Below are 25240 nucleotides of genomic sequence, written 5' to 3'. Positions count from 1 at the left end.
TTGCTACAAACATTGCTATTGAAATATGAGATGGTGTTCCATAGATTTGGTGACCTTGACTTTGCTTAAGAAAAATGGGTCATGAAGACCCCAGACTTGGGGAAATATTATGCAACACAGCTACAATACATCATACAATAGTTTACTCATATGGAGTCATATTTAGTGATTGAATCTTTCCAGGATTTATTTTTCTCTTTGTTGCTAATGTCTCTTTTCACTTTCCAAGAGTAAAATTAAAAAGCTGCCCCAAGAATTGACAACAATCCATAAGGTGGCCTGGACCCATCTGCAGAAATGATGGCACAGGCCACACCTGAAAGTGGATGCCAGTTCTTTGTTTCTGCACCCTTAGTCCTGGAGTCAGCACTCCGCTTCGGAACGTTTGTAGGTCCTTCACCAACTTCCAAAACTTTTTTTGTGGCAATGTGCTAGGTATATGTCTCCTGCGAAGACTACAGGCTTCAAGCTATACCACACTTCAAGGAAGGCGATGTCGTTTATAGTTATGGAATTGTCACTCAAAATCCTGTGCAGTTGTCACTCAAAAGCCCGATTCCGCACCAGTCTGACTCACCCATTCCCCAGCTGCAGCCGATGCACCCCAAATTTCCTGGGCCATAAATAAATCTGCATAAGGTAGATGCCTTTAAATAAGCAATTTTGCAGCTTTTTCAGTACTTCTGATGATATCCCGGTTCCGCTTGTGTCCTCATTTGGAGTTCGGCTGGTGAGGGGTTTGTGGGGCAGACTGACCCCATTATGACTCTGCCTAGCCCTGCAGTCAAAACCAGGCTGCGCCTGTACTCTCTTTCTGAAGGCCAATTGTTTAGTGCCAGCCCAGTGTCCAGAGGTGGCAGTTCCAGATATGACCCCAACACCAGTCTCGGATCTGGTACAAAATTTGGCTTGATCTCTGCATCTCTCTCGCTACATGATCACTAAGGTACAGTCTATAGAGTGGGATGATTCTTCGACAGTGCCATTGCCTCCCCACCAGTATTTTTAGTGCCTTGAGGCCTTGCTTGTTTCGGATTCAGATGCAATACAAGATTTGTAAAATGTTCTTTATGAGGATAATGATGAGGCTGTCAATTTTTGTACCCTCTTACTATACAGATGCCCGGCTATATTTAGACCTTCCGAATGCTAGTAACTTGATACGTCACCAGAAACTGACTTTAACTCCCCATTTGGGAACCCCATGAGGAAATACCCCCCTTTGCTGTTGTAGTCCATAGAGCCTCAGAGAGTTTCTAACTGCAGTTGCCAGCTGTGGAAACTATAGCAAACCTGCTTACAGAAATCTTGCAAACTGGCCCTTTAGCATCAGAGCCTCTGTTAACTTTCAATGAAGTCCTGACAGAAGCTTTGAGGGCAGCATAACTAAAACCATCTTTGGTTCCACTAGTAAGTTCCCACATCACTAGGCACCGTAGACCTTCTACAGATGATCCAATCTTTCTCGTACAGCAACCCACACCAGAAAGCCTCATAATTCAGGCTTTGACCAGTAAACTGAAGCCGAATGCCTTCCCTACAGACATGCCATAAGATGAATAGAAGAAAATTGATGTGCTTTGCAAGAAAGTGTTTCCCTCCCTGTTTGGCTTTGAAATTTCTGAATGCGCTTTGATTGTGAAGAAGCACTCATGCTCTCTGGAATATGGAGAGTGAAATCTTGACTTGTCCTACCTGAGGAGTTCTGAAATATTTTGTCCCATACAGTCTGCGAAGGAGTGGATGTGTCCAAATAACATTTCGGGGGCTGCCTGGACACCACAGGTGTGCGATTCGTGCTATGGGCACTAGTGTAGTGACTTACCGTCATGGCTCATTGGGAGCTACATTTATTTCTGCTGACATAAAGGAATCTCTCATGAGTATACCTTTTGAGTACTAAGGGCTGTTTGAAGATGAGATGGATTCAGCCTTGGAGTTGTTCAAAGATTCTTTGCTCCAGCCCTTTCCCTGATCTTACTAGCCCCACCCTGACAGTTCCACAAGCAATAACAGAAGTTCAAAGGCTTTTCCCAGAAACTGAATTGGTGCCAGAGGCAGTCATCTTAACCTGTTCAGCAGCCAGGTCATCAGGCTCCTGACTCTAGGGCATGTGGTTGTGGCTGATGATGGGGCCGCCAGCAAGGTTAGTCTTCCTCTACTCCTGCTGCTGTGAATACCAAGTGATCTGCAGCCAGTAGATGGCAGGATAGGTTTTAGCTGCACACTGGCATGCAATTAACTTGGACCAATTGGTACTGAAGGTTGTTCATCATGGTTGCACTCTTTCTTTTTCTGTCAACCTTCCCACTCGGTTTCTGTTATTTTTGTAAGGGCAAATTCAGGATGCTAACACTGCCCATGGCCCCTTCCACTGTAGATCGTGAACACTGAAAAGTGTCCTTGGACTTACTAGACACATTCTTTCATGTGCCCATCCTTCAGTCCCAAAGGCATTTACTCCACATTGTTGTGAGGTCAGAACCCTTCAAGTTCGCCATCCTTCCTTTTCGCCTCACCTCAGCCCTTTAGATGTTTATAGTTGCGACTAGAATTTGCAGAACTGATGAAGACTACCTGCCGCAGATTCCTTCACGTAGAATTATCCCCAGGCGTGAGACTGGATCCGGAAACTTTTTACCACCGCTTCCCTGCGTGCCGGGGCTACATCACGCGGCTCGCCCAGGCGTCGTCCGCATACGTGATGTCAGCGAGGTCGCATATGACCCGCCCCGGCACGCCTACGTCAGTTTTTTTCCTTTTCCACGTGCAACGCGGATCCGATCCTTGCTACTGATCTGTTGGGGCCCCCTGTTTCTTCCATTTCTTTGGTGGAACAGTGTGCGAATGCCTTCGGGCTTTAAATCTTGCACGTCTTGTGGGCGTCTTATGTCAGCGACGGACCCTCACCTCATTGTAAGTGGTGTTTGGGGGAGGATCACGGCACCACAGATTGTACGGCGTGCCAACAGTTGAAGCCGAAGTCCCGGCGGGAGCACCGGATGAAACTTCTCTCGGCGCGTCTCTCCAGGTCGACGTACTCCCCTCTGTCTACTTCGGAGGACGGCTTCAGATACGGTCGTGGTCGTCGTCCTCGCCTTCCTCCGATGTCACGTGAGGGTTGCTCCCCGGTGGTAAGTGTCACAGTTTGTCCCCGGGGGCTGGTTTCCGGCCTACCGGGGGGGTGGACTCTCCGCGGGTGATGCGGCCCCGCGTGTCGTCCAATCCACCGTTTCCCGGTGTTGGGGCGTTGAGAGTCCAAATGGAGACATACGCGGCGGCTTTGCAGGCCTCGCTGGCGTCTCCTCCTCCTTCCCCTTCTGGGGCGTCAGCTGATCCCCCCCCCCTTCCTGAAGCAGAGATGTTCGTCGGAAGAGTGGCAAGTCCCTCATTCTTCGGCACCCTTCTGACTTCCAGGTCTGGCCCTTGCCCGTCCCGCTTGGCCCACGGAGGAGCTGCTTTCTCCACCGCGGGGCCCTAGGGAGGCGGGGGTGGCCTTCGCTCACGCGGTGTCCACGGCTGTGGGCATCCTTCGCATGGGTGACCTGGTGGCTCACTTTCCGGCAGACCATCTATTGAAAGTTCGCTCCTTTCTTCCTTGACGGGGGCTTGGAGGCGTCCTGCCTCAGGGGACCCGGGGCCTCAGCATCTCCTGCGCCGGGCACCTCCCGGCACCGTGTGACCTGGCGTGTCTTTCCCTTCACCCCTCAGCCGCCAGTCCCCTTTTGCGGACTGCTTTTCCCTCCCTGCTGCCACTGTTTACTCCGCCGTCCCGAGAGGCCCGCTGGCTGGACTCTTGGGGGCGTAGCATGTTCGCCTCGACCAGCGCGGTCCTGCGGGCCCTTAACACCTTGTGTGTGCTGGCTAGGGCCTCCTCCTGTTTGTGGGACTCGGCTGAGTCTCTGGGATCTGCGGCGTCCCAGGTGTCTGGTCCAGTGGACTTACGGCATCACGCATTGGATGGCCGGGAACTTGCGCCGTTTATTCTCCGCTCTGCTCTGGGCATCTCGGAGGTGCTGGGCCGGGCCATGACTTCCTCAGTCGCTCTCTGTCGCCATGCTTGGCTTCGGGATGGAGAATTCCCTGAGAATATTCGAGAGCGACTCATCGACCTTCCGTTTGACGGCAGCCTGCTGTTCGATGCCCCGGCCGACTCCGCCATCCAAAGGCTCTTGGCAGGGCTCCGTCGTCCTCCTCCGCCTTATCCTCCTCCTCCGTTCTCTCCTCAGTGACTGCTGAGTTGGGTTGCTTCTGGGCCTTCTTAGGCCGGTTGTTCTGGCTGTGGAGTGTTTTCTGGCCGTTTATGTCCTTCCTTGGGACTTTGGCATTGTTGGCTGCTTGATGGCCCTTGTGTTGATGGTGTGTGGATTCTGCAGGAGTTGTTGCGCAGACTTGGCCCTCAGATTGGGCCTTCTGCAAGCCGTCAGCAAGGGGTGTTTTTTTCCCCGTGGCTCTTTTGTTTTTTCCTTTGCTGTGGAAGTTCTTCCTAAGAGGGCTCCCATATTTTGGGATTGCTTTCTATCCCTGTCCTCCCTCCCCCTCCCTTCCTTCCATTGCTATCCACTGATTGAGGGTTCTCTGGCCATGTCTTGCCTTGTCCTTGTGGGCGGTTGCCCTCCAGGTTGGGGTGACTTGGAAGTTTGTTGTCCCTGTCTGTCTTGGGAATGGTCCCATTCCTTGCTCAGGATGGGCGGGGGGGTTTTACTACGTGTGCCATGACTTTACGCATGTTCTTGCCTTCGGGGCACAGGGATGGGAGGCTGTCTATGTGCTGGCAGAGTGACTGCGCAGGTTTCTGCTTGTTCTTCTTTCTTCTTTCCCTGCCCTTGGGTTCTGCGGTGCTGGCGCTACTCTGGTGGTGTTGTTAGTCACCGTTTCTTTACAAATTTTCTGCTCTTCGCACACTGTTCGCATGCTTCCACAGTTTTTTATCTGGTGGTTCCGCGTTGTGGTGCGGAAAAGCTCTCCGAAGAAAACTGACGTAGGGCGCCGGGCGGGTCTTAGGTGACCTCGCTGGCGTCACATACGCGGACGACGCCTGGGCGGAGTCGCGTGATGTCTCCCCGCCCCCAGCGCGCAGGGATGCTGTGGCAAAAAAGTTTTCGGATCCAGTCTCAGGCCTGGGGATAATTCTACGTGAAGGAATCTGCGGCTAGAATTGTCTCTACCAGATACATCGTTACCGAAGGTAAGTAAGTCGTACGTTAAGAATGCACATATTCATAAATCTCCGACTGTTTTTTGGTTGTGGGCTCATCAGTTAGTCGCAGACTATCTTCGTATGACCATCTTGCTGCTGTCTTTCCTGGGAACTCTTCATTAGGCAGTGCAAAGTTTACGGTTTCCTCTGGACAGAGTGGCATTTAAATCCTTTACCTGAGCCTGGGACCAAAACACAGGTGCCCTCTTGCAAAATCAGGTCGTTTTCTGATAGATAGGGGTGCACCTGCGTTTTTGGTCCCAGGCTTGGCGGCCATCTAGGGAAATCTAACAAAGCCAGACATTTCTGGAAACTAGACACCCGGGGGCGCCCAGGAAGATGTGGCTTGCGTGGATTCCCCCAATGTTTTCTAACCCAGAATCCCATGCAAACTTCAAATTTAGCTAAAAGAAAAATCTCACTTTCCTCAGATTTTTGTGTGTGAAAGTTGTGGGATCACTGGGCCGGCACCAATTTCCTACCATCCAGCATTCCCCCAGGTGTCCTGATAAAAATGCTACCTCACTTGTGTGGGTATACCTAATGCCTGCGACAGGAAATGGGCCAAAATGCAACATGGGTGCAGCGCATTTTTCTTCCAAAAGCTGACCCTCTTTTTCAGTGTGGGTAGCTCTAGATTTTGGACCCTAGTTCTGCTGGTACCTAGGGAAACCTAGCCAACCTGTACCTTAAAAAACTGTACCCCTCGGGCTTTCTAGGGAGGGCTGACTTGCGTGGCTCTAACCATGTTTTTTTACCCAGATCCCTTGCAAACCACAAATTTTGACCAACAAAAACACATTTTCCTCACATTTCTGGGATGGACAGTTCTAGAATCTGCAGGGTGCCATAATGTCCATGCAACTTTTATACTGCCTCACTTTTGTGGGTCGGTCAAGTGCCAGCGACTGGGAAGGGCCCAAAACGCATTATGGACACATCAAAATGATCTATCACAAAGTGACCTGGTTTTGCAACGGGGGCCTTTGCATTTTTGGTTCCGGGCTCGGCAGCCATCTAGGGAAACCTACCAAACCCCAAAATTTCTGAAAACGAGACACCCGTGGCAGTCTATGGAGGTGTGGCTTGCACGGATCCCCCAAATATTTCTTATCTTTAATCCCCTACAGACCTCAAATTAAGCTAAAAAATCACATTATCCTCACATTTCTGTGTGGGGTCACTGCACAGCCACAAAATTCCAAGCACCCAGCGTTCCACTTGGTCTCCCGATAAAATATATACCTCACTTGTGTGGGTGGACCAAGTGCCAGTGACCTGGAAGGGCCAAAAACAAGTAGGGATTGAGGGGACACCAAAGATTGTCCATAATGTTTTTAGGCTGACTCTACTTTGGACACCCACACATGTGAGTTATTTTTATTGGGAGACCTAGGGCAACGCTGGGTGGTAGGAAATTTGTGCTGGCGTAGTGATCTGACGCAGAAATGTGAGCAAAATGTGATTTAGTTTTTTAGCTAAATTTGAGTTTGCAGGGGATTTTGGGTAAGAAAACGTTGGAAAATCTGCACAAGCCACACCTCCCTGGACTCCCCAGGTGTCTAGTTTTCAGAAATGTCTGGGTTTGGTAGGTTTTCCGTAGATGGCCGCCAAACTTGGAACTAAATACGCAGGTGGTCCCCTTGCAAAACCAGGTCGTTTTGTGATGGATAATTTTGATGTCCTCACAATATGTTTGGGTTTGTTCCTGTCGCGGACCCTTGGCCCACCCACACAAGCGAGGTAGCATTTTTATCTGGAGACCTTAGGGAACACTGGGTGGTAGGAAATAACTCACTAATGCAAGGAAAATGTGTGATTGTAGTCACATGTTTAGGATTGCATGGCATTGTGGGTAGGAAAACCTGTTGGGATCCACAAGAGGCACACCACCCTGTACTCCCCTGGGTGTCTAGCTTACGAAAATATCTAGATTTGATAGATTTTCCCTAGACAAATATAACTGCACAACCATCTTTTCTTCAAGTACACACACATACTGGTTGTATTTGGCACGAGGGAGAGTGAAAGGTTTAAACTGTATATTTTATTATCAAGAGACTTCACAGAAAATGAAATACATTGTTAATTATTGAAATGTCAAATACCTGAACCAAGTACTCACAGCTTGTGAGCTATAAAGCTGTGACAAGGTACCAACCGCTTTACATGCCATTCACAAGCCTTTCATATGTGAAACACACAAGACTTTTCACACCGCTAGCTACGGGCCCAGCACATTACAACACTCACATCAACAGACAATGTAGAGGTAATATACACCCTGGCAGAGAAAGGCATAAAAGACAATATCACTTCACAACAGTCTCACAATAAACACACACATACTGGTTTGATTTGGCACGAGGGTGAGTGAAGGTTCAGAATGTAAAATGTGCCATCCAAATGCCAGTTCACGCACACCACCAGCCAAGCGCTAGTCCACGCACACCGCCATCACGTTCTTTAAAATAAAAGACAAACCAATTGGAAGTAGATACAAAACTGTAACTAAAAACATAACAGCTCTAACTAAATACATCACACTAATGGTAACCGTGAAAAAACATATAAAAGTCCGTTTACTGTTATGCTAACCGTTGCTCCCAAAAACGTTGTTGCATGTGGTACAATTTAAAACGTGTGGGCATACACAACCCAATTTTAGAAAGACAATCAGAGCAGTACATACGACTCTCCTTCCGCACACCTCTTCGGGTACAGACTCTACATCTCCTACTGCAAAAGTATTTTTGGGCCGTGGGAGGAATGTGATCAGGAAAGTGGCGATCCTTCTATCTAGCCACTTCTTCCATCGCTACAACTCTAGGAACTCTTGCATGTTCCCTACCACAAGGCTGCCACCCCTAAAACAAAGGGGGGGAGATCAATAACAGTTCTTAGGGTAAAAGCATGGAATACTCTCCCCAATCCTCTCAGTTTCACTCAATCAGAATCCTGTTTCAGAAAGTTAGTGAAAACTTGGATCTTAGGAGCTCTTCTATAATCTTGGGGGCAGTAGATGCCTCCTGAGCTTTCCTGTCTTTCTCTGCTTAGTGCCAAGATACTCCCGTGGAGTGATAGTCACACTTTATAAATCTCATCTACTACTACTACTACTATCACAGACTGCTGAAACCGAACAATAATAATCTTTGACTCTGGAGAAAAATACTTGAATACAACTAAAGCAATGAATGTTGCTAACTGGATAGGCAACTTCTTATACCAAACATAAGCCTTACGAACAGCAGTGCAAGGTGCCACCCTCTGAGCTACTCTGTCTACACCACCCATGTGCTTATTGTAGTCTAAAATGCTCACAAGTTTGAACACTTCAACAACCTGACCCCAAACAGTCACAGGTAAAGTACTTTCATTAAAGATAGTAGTCGGCATATAAACATCTCTCCTGTCAGAAAATTTCCCAGCTAGAAGTTCATCACTACGCAAGGCACTGCACTGTCACTTCCGAAGTTTTTTTTTACAAACAAGCCCTTTTGGGTAACCTATACCGTCTGAGCAAATTGTGCCACAAACCGTGTCCACTTTAAAGAATTCCCTGAACAATTGCACACCATCGTAGAAGTTATCTACGTATAAACGGTGACCTTTTGTTAAAAAGTCCTCTATCAAGTTCCCACACAATTGTTTTATGAACTCTGAAAGTGGAGGGACAACCAGGAGCAGTCAATACTGGAAACCCTACCGGTATAAACCCTGAAATTAAAGACCTATCCTGTACTACTCTTAGACAGCATATACATCTTAATTCCATAACGTGCCCTCTTGTTAGGAATGTTCTGCCTAAAAACCAAACTGCCTTTGAAGAAGACTAAAGACTCATCCACAGCTATTTCTTTCCCTGGAACATAGATCTCTGAAAATTGATCTACAAAGTGATCAAGGACAGGCCGAATCTCAAAAAGGCAGTCACAATCAGGGTGATCTTGTGGCAACCCTGAAGCATTATCAACAAAAGGCAGCATCCGAAGAATAAGCAAATACCGATCACGACTCATAGTTGAAGGAATTATAGCCTTTGCCATCAAGGGATTAGTAGACCAACATGAAGACCGCAACGGATTCATTCTCAAACCCATCAAAAAGTTAATCCCAAGAATGTCTTCAACTCATCCAGATATGTGGAGGTCCAACCGATAGCTTTAGAGTGGGGCTTAAGTCTGGCACTGTTTTCCCTCAAATACTGTTCAGCATACAAATTGGTCTGGTCAACAATCTCATCAAAAATATATCATCCAAAAACAACTCAAAGAAATTTATATGTAAAAGGTTTTCAGCATTCAATCTACATACACCCTGTGACAACACTAAAGTCAGGCAACACCGGCTGCACCATGTTTAGGGCAACCCAGAGTGCATCTCTTTCAATGTGAAGCCTTCTAGTCCTAGGCTGCAATCCAAATTTCTCATGCTGCGCTATTGGTACACCAGTGTCCTCCTCTGAAACAGGCACTGAGAGTGGCTTTATCAGATGATTCCTCTCAGACAGAAAATTCACTGCCAGAATCCTGGACTTCCTCCTCTGCTTCAGAAGCAGTCGGTCTCATAATCCTGGTCAGAGGAAGACTTGGAAACCAACAACCTACAGAGTGGTAATCCTGTGGCTAGCCATAATCCTTACTAAGAAAAGTAACTTGACAAATAAGTCAACAATACTCAACACTGTGTAAAATAAGTAATAAACAAAGTGTGGCTTTATCAAACGGAATGTAAAACTACTGGCAATCTGAAAGGGAAAGTCAGTCAATCAATACAGACCACACAAAGATGGACAGACCTGAAAACACATCCTGTCCTTGGACATGCTGGAAGCAAATGGCTTCCAGCACGTCCCCAGCTGCATCAAATGACGTCGGCATGCCGTAAGTGTGCTGATGTCATCAGATTGCCAGCTGGGGATGGCAGTGAAAGGTCTGCCGCTGCCATCCTGGTGGGGGGTTGAATATGGGCAGCCCATGGAGGGAGCAGAGGCGCTTTCCCATGGTTGTGTGCGAGGGCAGTTATGTCCGCAGCACATGCCCACCGTGGCTGAGGGCGGAACCATTCCGTCCTCCGCATATACGGGGTTAAAGGTAATTTGTCAGCTATTTCAGCCAATCTGTTTGCCTAATCAACCCTCAATGTTCAAATCGCCAGTTGTGATTAAATTATTTAAGGATTTTACAAAGGTATTTCCTCTTGCAGTTTTTAGGTCTCGCTGAGTCGGCGAGCATGCGCTGCTCGGAGAGACTTTAGTAGATGAGTTTTCAAAGTGCTTCTGGCTAGCGACAAGCTTGCGTTCATGCGAGCGTGCATGCGCGAACCGCCAGCCTTCAGCGCCATCTGTCTTTCCTCTTGCTTGCTCCCTGCCTCCGCTCCTCCCCCCCGCCTTCGTGCTTACAAGTGTTTGTGATTCTCCCAGTGGGTGCATCTCAGTCAGGCAATATCACACCCACCTTAAATGTATCTTCCATCGCTGCCTCAACGTGCTTTCTCTTTCCACAAACTCGATGTTTGTGTTCCTTTATTTTGAGATGCTTTTAGTATTACTGTTTTGTGACTTAAGGAACATTAAGGAAATGTTACCGTGAAACTGGACAACGTTCACAGTGTTTATTTCTGATTGCAGCGGCTGCTTCATGTCCGTTGCACCATTCAGGGAGTCCTTTCGTTGGTGCTTTCATGAGGACATGATGAGGATGCTGGAAACTTTTGGCACATTCGCTTTAAAAGCACAACATGTTGGCGACTGCTTAGTCGATTAGACCTATGTTGCGCTATGGTGGGTGCAGCAGTTATAACTCATGAAATATGGGGTGCAACTCACAAGGAGGGGGCAGGTTTGAGTGTACATTGGTTGTAATTAAACTCTTAAGATGATGGGCTGTGTGTATCCATTATCAGCACTAAGTCTTCGCTAAGTGATCTTGTTTTGTTTTTGTTGTTGTGTCAATGCTTTGCTGTGCCTGTTTGACTTGTGTGCTTTCCCTTTCGATGTTTGTGTTCCTTTATTTTGAGATGCTTTTAATATTACTGTCACAACCACACACACAACCACAACCACAACCGCACACACACAACCACACAACCACAACACACACACAACCACACACACACACACAACCACACGCACACAACCACACACACACAACCACACACACACACACCCACACCCAACCACACACACAACCACACCCAGCCACACATACACACACAACCACACCCAGCCACACACACACAACCACACACACACAACCACACACACACAACCACACACACACAACCACACACACACAACCACACACACACAACCACACACACACAACCACACACACACAACCACACACACACAACCACACACACAACCACACACAACCACACACACAACCACACACACAACCACACACACACACAACTACACACACAACCACACACACACACAACCACACACACACAACCACACACACAAACCACAACCACACACACAACCACACACACAAACCACAACCACACACCACACACCCAAACCACAACCACACACCACACACACAAACCACAACCACACACCACACACACAAACCACAACCACACACACAACCACACACAGCCAACCACACAACCAACCCCACAACCACACACCCCCACACACACCCACACCCATCAACACACACACACCCACACAACCACACACCCCCCACACACCCAACCACACACACACACCCAACCACACACACACACCCAACCACACACACACAACCAACCACACACACACACACCCAACCACACACACACACACACACAACCACACACACACACAACCACACACACACACACACACACACAACCACACACACAAACACACACACACACACACACACACACACACAACCACACACAACCACACACACACACACACACACACACACACCCACACACACCCACACACAACCACACACAACCACACACAACCACACACACACACACACACACACACACACACACACACACACACACACAAAGGGAGGAGACAACTGCAGCAGGACCTTCAGCTCGATCAGGACAGCAGAACCACCGGAAAAGGAACCCCTCGGCACGACCTGGGCAGCAAGAAGTTGTCACTGAAGACATTGTGATCCTATGAACAATAGTGTCATCAATGATCTAATCCAAACTGTAAACTGTGACAAATAACATCCCTATATATTGCAGTACCACAAAAACAGCAACAAGCATTGGCAAAGCCAGTAGGTCTCGCCTTTGGGACCTTATAAGTATTTTGCCATGCAACAGTTGTTGTTGCACCAAGGATATTGTGCTGCATAACTAAATACTTATAAGGTCCCGAAAGCGAGACCTATTGGCTCTGCCAGTGCTTGTTATTAGGCGGCAGTGGGATCATACCTTAATCCTCAAATTCTTAATGTACACCCCTTTGTAACTTAGGACAGTGTGTTCTTTGAGGTTGCTGTACCTTAAGACTATCCTCTTCATTGCAGTCATTGCAATCACTTCTGCATGTTGCCTTAGTTTGACTTGCACGTCTTTTCTCCAGAAGGGGATGTCACCCTTAGTGGTGTAGCCCTTCCATGTGGGGCAGTCTAAAACGCTCCACACGTTCTTCTCTCCTCTAGATCTACCTAAGGTGGGAGAGGTTTACCAGCTGGATCCAAAGAGAGTTGTTAGTTTTTATATACATTGGACTAAGGAGCACAGAGAGAACTATCAACTTTTCGTTAGTCGCCAGTGAAAAGAAGGGATGATAGTTCAAAAACTGACCTTTTCAAGATGAAATGTCTTCTGTATCAAGATGTTATTTCTTGGCCAGGATAGAGGTTCCTGACTACCTGTGCTAGACATCTACCGGGCTGTAATGAGGAGTCCATCTACAACTTCACCAAGAACTATTGTATTAACTCTTAACTTCGCAAAGGGAGGCTTTTTAATTCCTCTGTCCTGCAGGACCTCCTCTCAGACCCTTCTCCGTTTTAGGGCACTGATTAGGTAGGTGGTCTAAATGTGAAGGAATTTGCAATTAGAATTACAAATTACTTGCCTTTGGTAATGCTCTTTTCTGCAAATTCTTTACCTCACTCCTTTCCCGGTCCACAGAAAGGACCTCTCGGTCTTAATAGTGCTCCATATTATATTTTGAATGCTGTAACGGTTGGTTACTGATGGCCTGTCTATGGGTGTGGAATTCTTGGTTGTTAACTGATGTCAGCATGTCCTGGTAGATGTCACTTCGAGAGTGGGATAACGCTTCCTTAAATCCGAAGACATAACCTATCGGTGTGCGGGAACAGTTGTTAAAAGGTTTCCGGCTCCAGTCTGTTGCCTGGGAGAATTAAAAATCTGTTTGGGAAGCCAGCAGGAAGACCTTTACTGAAGATAAGTAAAATATAGTGCTAGCGATTTGCAAGATATACTCAAGGATCTGTGAATACAACAGTAAACCAGATTTCTTTGATTGCTAGCAGAAGAAGGCAAACCAGTTTTGAAACTATGCAAAATGTGTCAAAATGTTTATATCACAAGTGTGGGAAAGAATATCCTCTGCATGTTATCCTGGTGTGTACCCCTGCCCTGGGTGCCCTGACATTTTACTAGATCCTGGCTATTTATTTTGGCCCTGGCTTCTTATTTTGGCCCTGGCTTCTTATTTTGGCCCTGGCTTCTTATTTAGGCCCTGGCTTCTTATTTAGGCCCTGGCTTCTTGTTTAGGCCCTGACTTCACACTAATCTAGAGTGTGTTCTGCGACTTGGAGGGGCGCACCAAAATATGTATATTTTGTGTGACCAAAGATTTTTCTCTGTGTCAGAGAAAGTGTTGTGTGTAAAATTCTACTGTTCTGCGAATCCCAGAACACATGTGTTTGCATTGCGTGTATGTCGAGTGCTTGTATGTGCAGTGAGCGAGTAGCTCATGTATGGAATCAAGTAACAAGGCATCCTCTGCTGTCCAGAACTCCTGCAATGCCCAAAGGGTTAGTGCTTCTGTCCAACCCTGAGTCAATCCCAAGCAGGAACTGCCATATCAAATGAAGCAGAAGCTGATGCTAGCCCAGAGGCTTCAACTTCCTCCAGAAACGACCCTGTGTGAACCCAGCCCGGTGGCCGGCACTACCCACAATGAGCACCTGTTGGATCTTTGCTTTGAGGCTGCATTTGCCATGATTGGCCCCAGCTGAGCAGACTTGTCGTACTGCTCTCCTGCAGCTAGTGTCCCAAGTGAAACAATCACTGCAATCCCATAAAGCAGAGGTTCTGCTGAAAGTGTGAGACATAAGAGTTCCCATTAGTGCCAGCCGACAACAAAATCGTAAGCAGGTAACAGGGCCTCGCACCAAAGACTGAGCTGGACACGCAGACCTTTTTCTGTAGCATGAGGAGTGACTTTTGCCTCAGCAATCCATTTAATTTGTGTATGAACTGTTTAGCTGAACTGCAAGCTACTCTGATGGAGCAGAGACCTTTTGGTCTGCACATGTGCCTAATCCGTGTCTATGACTACTTTAGAGAGAAGATCAATAGACATGATAATTGCTCCTAGAACGTGGAGAGTGCACTACAGCAAACAGGTTGTGTAGCTAGGCCTCCAAGTTGAATTTACAACCTTGCAACTTATTCATATTTAATTATCGTATCTGATGGAGACTTCTAGCCACAGATTCCTTACCTTAGAATTATTCCCAAGCCTCAGACTGAACCCAGAAGTTTTTTTTGTGAGAAATGGGTGGCGTCGTCTGTATCATCCGTGCTAGAGGTGACTTGCACAGTTCTTTTATTTTCTTGCCAGGAAGGGCAGAACCGTAGAAGAGCTACCCTCAGTCACTTTTTGACTGAGCTTTTTTTTTTTACCTTTTGTCAAATATTGTTTGAGATTTTGTCTGCTGGTATGGCAGGGATATCCATGAGGAAGCCCTGTGGTGCCTGTCACCGGCAAATTTCGGTGACGGACCCACCCCTCTTCTGCCTCTGTTTTGAGTGCTACCACAATGCCAAGACCTGCGCCGATTGCCACGCCATGCATCCCAAGGGCCTTGAGGGAGCAGGCCCTCAAGCTCCTTGCTGCTTGATGTGTGGGGCCTCCATGGTCCTAATCCTGGTTGAGAGGAAAGTCCCGGAATCGGTCGCGGAGCCATCAATCTTCGTCACAGTCATCTGGGCATTCCGGTAAGTCCCACAAAAAGAAGATCAAGCAGTTGAGGAGGGACTTCACCCTGTCCATCGAAGTCATTTGAGACAAGAGAACGTCTACATTCGATGCCTGGCCCCACAGTTGATCCTGGGCTATTTCCACACCACCTTATGTTTCCTGGAGCCAGAGCGACTTTCTGAATTTCTTTAGGCCAATCACCTCCTATTTGACTGGCCCATTCCTTTGGCGTGCCTTTGGGCTCTGCAGGTTTGGGAGGGCCCCCTGCTGGTCTTTCACTGGCGGGGTTACCCCTGTCACCAGTCAGGCCCCTTGTATCCATGTTTGGATCTGGACTGGTGCCGGCTGAGCCACCTCAACCTTCCCTAGCTTCGGCTCCTCTGCCGACTTCCCCAGCTCTGCTGGCGCAAACTGGCAGCGCCATCCCCATTCTCATCTCCAACTCTCTCCAGTCCGGAGCCTGTACCCTATTTCTATTGGCTACAACCCAAGGAAGATTGGGAGGGGCCACTGGAACCTGAAGTATACCAGCCCCCAGACTAAACAGAGGATACGTAATGTGAGGATTTGGCAGACACCAGTGGGCTGGACACCTTTTCAGATACTGCCTTGGTCTCTCCTCCTACCTCATTTCAATGGTAATGAGGCGGGTAGCTGGAGCCCTGGACCTTCAGTTACCCACTGTGGCAGTTAAGGCGAACGTTTGATGCTGGTGCTACAGCCGGGAAATATCCCATTTGAACCATTTCTCCAGTATAATGAAGAGCTCATGGCAATGTTTCCTCTAATTATTTTCCCTGTGTTCCATTGCAGTAAATTGTCTATGTGCACTGCAGCCAATGCCATGTGCATCAAAGACTCAGTGTTCAGTGACTTAAGGTTCAGTGGCGTTTGCCAGAAGTGAGATCACTCACCCTTAAACCCAAGATGACAACTCAGGGCTGACCCCTTGTCTTACTCTTAGCCCTTCTGCTGTTGATGAAAGGACACTACAGAAAGTTAACAGATCGTTGATTAAGTATTAAATTGCAATTACATTTATATCACTTATTAGACCTAACAAGGTGTTTAACCCCTTCGGTGCTCATGACGGAATGGTTCCGTCATGACCCACGGTTGAGCTGTGCTCATGACGGAACCATTCCGTCATGACCACGCCCGCGCAAGATTCCGTCAGCACAGCGGCGGAATCTGCGCAGCATCGAAGGGGTTAAGTGCTTTATGCCAATCAGCACTTTGCTCGTGAACCAAGATAAGGGGTTAATCCAGCGGTTATTTTTGTTAAGGGTTTAGTCTAGCTCTCTCAAGTAGACCATTCCATGTCCACTCCAGTGTCTTTGAGGTGGATTAGTATCTGTTAAGTATGATCATTAGTGGGGGCGGGTATATGAGTTCATGCAGATGGTCGCTGCAATTAGTAAATGAGCAAGAGCAGATTAGGTGTTGCTAGGCCTCATTGTCTGATTTACTAAAAAGGACCGGTCTCCAGCTTGGAGATGAGTTGTTGGTAATTTGCACTAATACAATAACCGGATTAAGGCAGACATACACATGACTCTACGTGAAGGCACGCAGAGGATGTACAGCAAAGACAGGGTCATACAAAGAAAAAAGGAGAGGTGACAATTGGAAGTTTTGAATTGCAAGTCAAGGTCAAAATTGTCAGGGATGGTTTTCAGCACACAGAGTAGGCGCTTAACATAACATGCTCTCAGGGGATGCCAAACTGTAGAAAGAAACATAATTATTTGCATGTGATATGGTTCTATATTAGGCACCTACAATCAGGTGAAGAGTAAGTCCACTTCTAGGCTATTGTTAGACCAATGCTTCAGCATGGACAGCTGATCAGCTGAGGGGTTGAAATCGTAAAGTAATGGCTGGAAGGATATGCAGGGAGCTATCAAACACTTTAGGTTACGCTAGAATGATGCAATACTCTCATGGTCAAAGCAACATGAGAGAATATAAAGGGTAAATAATGCAAACAGACAGATTCTACAAATGTGGGCGCAATGTCTTCTGATCTTTACACTTAAAGTTTACCCCACAAATGCTTAGCCTAAGTACGAAAGGTAACGCCTTATCTGGTAGATCTAGCCACAGAGTCCTTATCGACCCACCCATCCTGCCCACTCTGCGAACTGAGGGCCCTGTGGTCTCCTAGATCTGCTCTTTGCTTTCTACTGCAGTTCTTTCAATCTGTACTTATTGATACAAGATTTTGCCCTTTTTGGCACACTATTTCCAGAGACTGTTTCTGTAAGTGGCTCAGCGTTGTTGGCGTGGATATGGTCACAAAAGAAAACTGACGTCAGTGCGTTGGGGGTGGGCTTATATGGACTCTGTTGACGTCACTTTTGTGAGACAACATCACTGCAGGGTTGCTAAACACTGACGCGCAGAGGTACTGGTGAAAAACTGTCCAGACCATTGTGGCGCGTTGCGAGGATTCTAAGATGAGGAATCTGCGGCTAAATCCTGTCTGTACCACATAATGCAATACCGAAGGTAAGTAACTTGCTCATTAGCAATAAACATTGTTAAAATAGCCAGAGATCCAAGAACAGTGCTTGTTTTCAGCCCTTTCACTACAATAAAAAGCACCTACATTTTAGCCAATCCGATTAATTCACTAAGCACTATCACCCTTCCCTCCCCCAAGCCTTTCCTGCTCAGATTTTCTACTGTATGTGAAATGTGAGCCCCTTAAGTCACTTTCCAGACCCTGCTTAGACAGTTGGTTGTTTCTGGATGTTTTTTATTCTGGACCTGTGGAGACTTCCCCCACAGTACCTACCTACTTCTCAGAAGGAGAAGACATCTCTCTCACATTGACAGCAGCCTTTTTGATGATGAAGATGGTCTTTTCAACAGTCATTTGTTTGTTCGCTGTTGACGTCATCCACCTTGTCATTGACTACAACACTGTTGATAACCGTCTCTCCAAACTCTTTGTCACTGGTTGCCTCGTTGTAATGGTCTTCCAACTTAAGTAGGGCTTCTATGGCAGGCCAGAACCAAGGTAGACAGCTTGAGACTCATCTTAGATCTGCATGATGTCAACCAGTTCCCAAAGTTAGTCTTTCAGAATGGTCTCTCTCTATTTCAAAAAAGGGAATTCCTGAAATCCCTGGGACTTCAGGGTGCATATTTTCCCATATCGCCATTCATCAAAATCAGTCGCAGTAGTATAAATTTGCTGTATACTGGCAGCATTACCAATTCAAAGCCCTCCTCTTCAGCCCTAGGTCATCCCCAAGAGTCTTCACCAACTGAGTGGCAACAGTGTCAGCATGTCCACAGAAAAGGGGCTGCTCATTATTTCCATACTTGGATGATTGGCTTTTAGAAGGGTCAGCAGCCTTTATATTCCTCCTTCAATTGGGGCTCATTGTCTACAAGGCCAAATCTTCTCTATCACTGAATACTATCCTATCCTTCTTGTGGACATAACTCAACAGTGCTCAAGGGAAAGAGTTCCCTTCATGTGTGAGTAGTTGAAACTGGGGGACTTTGTCACAACTATTTTCCACTACACATCTTTTCTATTGAAGCAGCAAAAGTCTCTTCTGGGGCTAATTCCTCATTGCCGACTTTGGATGCAGCCTATCCAGGTGGAACAAAATTAGCTATGGTTGCAAGCTGAGTACTCATGGGAGAATTAAGTTATTGTTACTCACCTGTTGAAGCAGGCCATGTTTTTGCGGAGAATGCTACAGTCTCCCTCCATGGTTTCCAGATCCTTAGCTAAAGTTTGAGGAAAATTTGATTTTAGGGATCTTGTCTACAGCATAGCTACAATTCCTTATCTCGAGAATTGATTCTGTCAAATGTATCATCACATTTCGAGTACCCCACAAAAAAGCTCAAGTTCACACCAATACATTGACTAATCAATAATGAACCAAATTAGCATATAGTATTCGGAGAGTTCTATTGAGTTATTGGTATCAAGTGTTCTATGATTCTCTTATTACTTCCAAATTAGCAGACACCTATTGATTGGTACTTAACAGAAAATGTTTTCAGTAACTTTCCAGAAAACTGTATTATGAATGATCAGATGCGTACAGATTAATAAAAAAGCATCTCAAACATTCCTGAAAGAACTTGGTGAAGTAGATTGTACTTGGTTGTGCATAGAGTTAATTGTGCGTTTACTTATTTAATTAACTACACTGTAAAAGTTCATAAAAATTTAAAAAAAATGTTAGGCACATTTATATTAAAATGTTTATAGGGGTGAATTGCCTGTACAAGTGCAAATGACATGATTGAATAACAAGTACAAAAACACCCGAGGACAAATAAAAATGGCATCTGGTGTAATTTATCTCTGTTAATAACTGAGCCAACGGAAATTGGGTTTGCCTTTCCTATTACTCCTATTTGTAACATTTCTCTCAGGTACCTACTAACAGATTAAATATTGTGATAAGTGGCTGTGGCAAAATTGGAAACAGTGTAATTTGTGCTCAATTTCAATTCTATTCCTTTTGGAGTTCCTGTTGTTAAAATGGCTGCAAATTGCATTCACTCCCTTCTTGGATTTGACATATATTGCCCTTTTGTATTAATTGCAAAAATATTATATTCTATACTTAATTTTGGGGCTTTGGGTGAGTCTTTTTCACCCACTGGATTTTTTTTGCTTCAGGTCCTTCAGCTACTGGCCTGAGACATTGTCAATCTCATTTTGGACCAGCTATATAAGTATTGTAATATTACTATTTGTTTTCTATTGTCATTTTGTCGTGTATTATAAAGAACCACTTTTCTCTCCTAATATATTTTTGTACTGTACATGATATATATATCTTGCATTTTCTCCCCAATGCTAGGTTTTTTGACTGAAACTGGAAAGACAAGAGCTAGCATTATTCTCTGCAGTGCAAAGGAGTGTTCCTTCCAGGTTACACAAATGGGTTTGAAGGTGAGCCGTAATTGATAAAGTAGAACAGAATTATATGGGGTGAGAGAAAGTGGGAGCTGACACTAAAATTATTATTTTCTTGGTCTATAGTCTGTCGATATGTCTCAATAATTTTAAATGTTTTTTGTTATTAGTGCATGGTTGGGTTCAAATAGTGTGTTTTAATCTATGATCGTTTTAGAAGATTCACTACTTCCCTGTAAACAGTTATAGATGATTAGTCCATATGCCTCAAAAATCCCTTTAGCTGAATACAGCAAAGTGCAATTTTATGACCACTTGCCTTAAAAGGATTTTTAAATTTAAATGTACAAGGTCATAATTATGCATTTCAATATTTCTTGTTGCTTACAGAAGTACAGTAACTACTTAATGTCAACATTGTTAATTGTTCAGCATTGATACGTATGCGGATTCATTTATTTTTTTGGAATTCCACAGCCAGCACCAACCTCCTAGATCAAGTTTAAAATTGCATATTTAGCTATAATACAGTTTTAAGGGAACCTAATTTGTGTGGCCCTATGTGACATGAACAAATCGAAAAGCTCTGCATCTGACATGTTAATTTTTTTTTGGTTTTAATTTTCGTTGCTTGCAGTTTTTCTACACCGTCTTTGAAAATAATCCCTCTAGCTTCATTACTTTTTAATTTTGTTTGTATTTTCAGGCCATGTAACGTCTTTTGCTGTTGATCTATGAATATGTGTCATTACTCTTTCAGTTTGCATTTTGCTATAGATGTTGTATTTGTTTTTATGTGTTTCAGTGTATTTGTAGGAACATTTTCATAAGAAAATTAGCTTTAGCCCATGAAAAACGACTGTTATCAAAAGAACCCCATTCCTGTTTGCTGCCGTTACTTCAGATCATTTGTAGATTTTTTGTGTGAGCCATTCTTTTTTAAATGACAGAGAACGTGTTTTGTTTACCTTTTATTGAGGCAACCTTTTTTTTCCGAACTTTGTCTCATTTAATCCAACACTGGCTTCCAACACAGTTGACAGTGTAGTTATGGTGTTGCAGAGTCTTTAGGAATGTATTGGTACTGGACAGAGCAGTATTGCTTGGTTCGCCTAGTTCTAGCACTATAGAATTTATGGGAAATTGTATGTACCAAGAATAAGAGCAAATGTTTGATTAGAAGAGTGCTGAACAAAGGAGCCATTTCATGAAGACAGTATAGAATAAAAAAGCAAAGCTAATTAATAATGCATACTGTTTGTTAAAGGAATAGAGCATTTTGAAATACAGAAGCTAGTGGGACAAATGTACGGATTATTGGGTGGAAACTATTGGGATAAAGGTGTTTAAGGCCACTTTTGAATTGATCAACTACTTTGAGCATGCATTAGTGGTACGCATGACTTCTCCATTTACTATTTTTTTTTTTTAAGACTTTGGTGTAGTTCTTCAAGCCTGTGATTGGATAAGGCAGTGACCATTTCCCCACAGAAATGTTAGTTAAGATTGCTGGTACCAGCCATCTGGAAAGAAATTGATGATAAACCACAATAAGACGATGGTACAGCATATCAAGGTGACTCTGTACTCAACTGCACAATTGTTCAATATTTGATGAAAAGGGGTATATTGAATGATGGATATGAAACTAAAAGATTGTGAAATGTTAATGGTTTTAGTTCTGGCTAGTAGAACACATCTCAACACTTGACCAGTGAAATAAAAATGAAGGTTAGTTTAATAAGGACTGTAAAGCAGCAAGATGTTGCTTTTGGAAGTCTCTTAGAAAATATATGTTTTCACTAGAGCCTGTTTTTTTACTGGGTTGTAAGAGTGCTCAATGTGATCATGGGAATTTCCTCCAAAATAAAAAGGCAGTTATTCCAAAAGCATAGATAAACTATGTATATTTCAGTTAAAGTAAATAACTCTGTTGGCTTTTTGGAAACTGGTAGCTGCTGGATATTTGACGAGGGTATTAGAAAACAATATCTGAAATTAGTGAATTGCAATGGTGGCAATACCCAGCAGTAGTGCATTAGGCAGGAAATGAGATTAGTGGTAATGGAGAAACGTTTGCGGAAAATGAAATATGTGGTAATGGGGAAAGGTTTGCTATATCTCAAGTAATAGCTGAACACTTAATATAGGAAAATGGTTGAACCTATTAAAACTATAAGTAAGAGTAAAACACCAGCCTCTATGGTGGTCCAAACTTAATTATTAAAGTAGATCCTTTGTTATAGGCAAATATCCTTCTACTGCTTTTATTACCTTTACTGGGTGAAATTCATTCCTCTTCTGTAGGATACATTATCACCTAATTGCTTTCTGTCTGCTTACCAGTTAATTTCTTTGATAAATTCTTCATTTAAAATACATTCTCATCTTGTACCTGAAGCCTTAGTAAAGTGGCCCAGGAAGTGCCTACTGTTACCTGCTAAGTAAGTTGGGTTCAGACCTGTGATGGGGACGAATCACCAAATAATGACACTTTAATAATGAACATTGAAGTTGACAAACTAAGGACATTTATTTGCGTGTTTTGTCAACTTACATGCAGGTTTTGATCCCACTACCCTATGGAAAAAGCTAGAAAAAAATGGGATCCTTGGCTCAAACAAAGGATGCTTCTAGGCACTCTTAATTTACTCCATATATTTGGCAGATCTTCCAGCCACCCTGAGGCTTTTTAATGGAAATCACCCAAATACAGAAGGATACCCAGTAAATGTATGACTGCATGCTGGCAGTTTGATCGTCATGAATTGCACTGCAATGGGGCTTCAACGTCAATTGGAGGCATTGAGTTAGTATTTATTGTAAGCTGCCAAAAAGTAGTTTATTTCTTTGGGACTATAGATGTGAATTTTACTTAGAAATTAGGAAATGACACTCTTGTGAAAGTTAAGTCATAAATGCATTGGGGAGATGTTCCTAATGTCTCTTAAATGAACTGGAACACCATGTAATGATAACTAAAATCCAATTATAACATAAGAAGAGTTATATTGATTTAATCATCTCTGTGGCTGATTGACTTTAAAGCATGCCATAAATATTTATTTACGAAATTGTCCCTCTAGTTTTAAATGGGAGTCCCATCATCCCACTAGAACCTAAAATCTCTCTAAAGTAATTGATAGGACAATACTTAAGAAGTGTTGCATGGTCTATCAAATCCTGTAAAAGCAATAAGTTGGATTGGCCTCTTCCCTTAAAGTATTGTTTTCTATATTTATCTTTTTATTATAACAGGCCAGGTTGAGATACCGCGCGACGGTCATTGGGTAGCCATGATTCTATAAGCAATGGCTGTGCTGTTTGAGAGGTATTATAGAATAAGATATACACCCTCTTGACTGAGTGGGAGCTGGTAAGCGGGCCCGTGGCTTCCACTTGTCAATCGTGATTCAAAGTTAGATAGCCAGGGAGGTGATTGCTGATCTCGAAAGCCCTGACGAATTTGCCGTAAAGTCATAAAGGCAATGAAACATGTTGGCCTTCCTTGAAGTGGTCCCACCATGCCATAGCAAACTAGCTCTGCTTTCAGCAAGCGAGAGCAGAAATTGCTCTTGCTTGCTGAAAGCGAAGCAGTGTCTGTTTCCCTGCCCGCTATGAAGCGAGCCGGGAAACATACCCTTTGATTTGGGGCCCAGGGAGCAGCTCCCTGGATCCCAAAGCAATGCAGGCTCGGGCAGGAGGCAGGGAGCCGGCATGGGACCGCGGGGCCTTCAGGTTCCCCCTGCGAACCCCAATGAATTGCCATGGCCCCGGGCAATGGGGTCCCAGGTGCCGGAAACGGTCCAGGAGGGGGGCCGCTTGCCTCCTGAGAGCCTCCGGACTTCCCCCAGGCAGCAGTGGGCCAAGAGGCGTGTTAGCAGTGTGGTGAAGAAAGGGGGCGTGGCGTCTGGCGATCTCTCAGCAGTTCAGCTGTGTAGGTCTTAGTGGAGGTAACATGAGGACTAGTTGGCCCCCAAGGACCCTCAAGAGCCTAGGAGGCTTCATCCCCCCCACAAGCATTGTGCCATGTTATTTGAGATATCATATGTGCGGGGGAGCCTATGCGCGGGGGGGATTGGTCGCAGGGTCTGGCCTGCGTCCGGGGTCTACAGCCGAACCCTCAAAATGCCCTCATGCAGCTAACCCCACGACACCCGTGCGTGGCAGTAGCGTTGCCCGCAGGGTATGGCCTGTGACCAACCCCCAGATGCTGTGAACACCACATGGCCTGTGCCCGTGCATGGCAGTGGGTTAGCCACAGGACCTGTCAGGCCAACTCCCCAGAGGCAGTGGGGGGCACACAGCCCCCCTCCCTGGCTCCTCTCCTTCCCAGACCATATTCACCCCCGCGGACCCCATCCCCCAGGGCCCATCACTTAAATTATGTAGGAGGGCATGTAGCCTCCCTCCCCATTTCCGAGGGACCACATCTCCTGGGTCCTGCCTTATTTTTTAAAGCGAAGGGGGCCATTCCCTGGGTCCTAACCAGTATTTAAAGGGAGTATGCAGGCCCCCTCCCCGGGCCAATATTGATCTGGGGACCCCATCCCCTGGAGCCTGGCCCAAATAAAAATGGGGGTGGGGGCCTTATCAAAGGAGAGGGAGGCTTGTAGCCAGCTTCCCTGGACCAATATTGGCCCCAGGGACCTCATCCCTTGTGGCCTGGCCATTATTTAAAGGCGGGCATGTAGCCCTCCTCCTCAGGCCAATATTGGCGCTGGGGGACCCCATCATCCTGGGCCTGGCCAGTATGCAGCCCCCCTCACCAGGCCGATTCTGGACTCTGAGGCACCATTCCCTGAGGCTATGTCGAATTAATGAAGGGGGAGGGGTGATTTCGGCCCGGGAACCCCCACCCACCAAGGCCTATTTCGGCCCAGGGGACCTCAGCCCCCAAGGCTCATTTCGGCCCAGAGGACCCAAGCCCCCGAGGCCAATTTCGGCCCCCGGGGACCTCATCCTCATTGTAGGGAGATGC

General features: G+C 45.6%; 1 protein-coding gene across 2 annotated transcripts in view; it reads left to right on the top strand.

Moving 5' to 3' along the window:
• Positions 1-25240, top strand: part of ZZEF1 (zinc finger ZZ-type and EF-hand domain containing 1) — a 1433434-nt gene that overhangs the window by 229962 nt on the left and 1178232 nt on the right. For both annotated transcript variants that reach the window (XM_085649580.1, XM_085649579.1), the window contains exon 10: positions 20204-20295. In XM_085649580.1, coding sequence (XP_085505706.1) covers positions 20204-20295 — 92 coding nt within the window. The remainder of the gene's footprint in view (positions 1-20203; positions 20296-25240) is intronic.

Source organism: Triturus cristatus, chromosome 3_2 (assembly GCF_964204655.1).
Source record: "Triturus cristatus chromosome 3_2, aTriCri1.1, whole genome shotgun sequence".
Taxonomy (NCBI): Eukaryota; Metazoa; Chordata; class Amphibia; order Caudata; family Salamandridae; genus Triturus; species Triturus cristatus.
The sequence above is the reverse complement of the archived record's forward strand: the minus strand, read 5'-3'. Positions and strand labels throughout refer to the sequence as shown.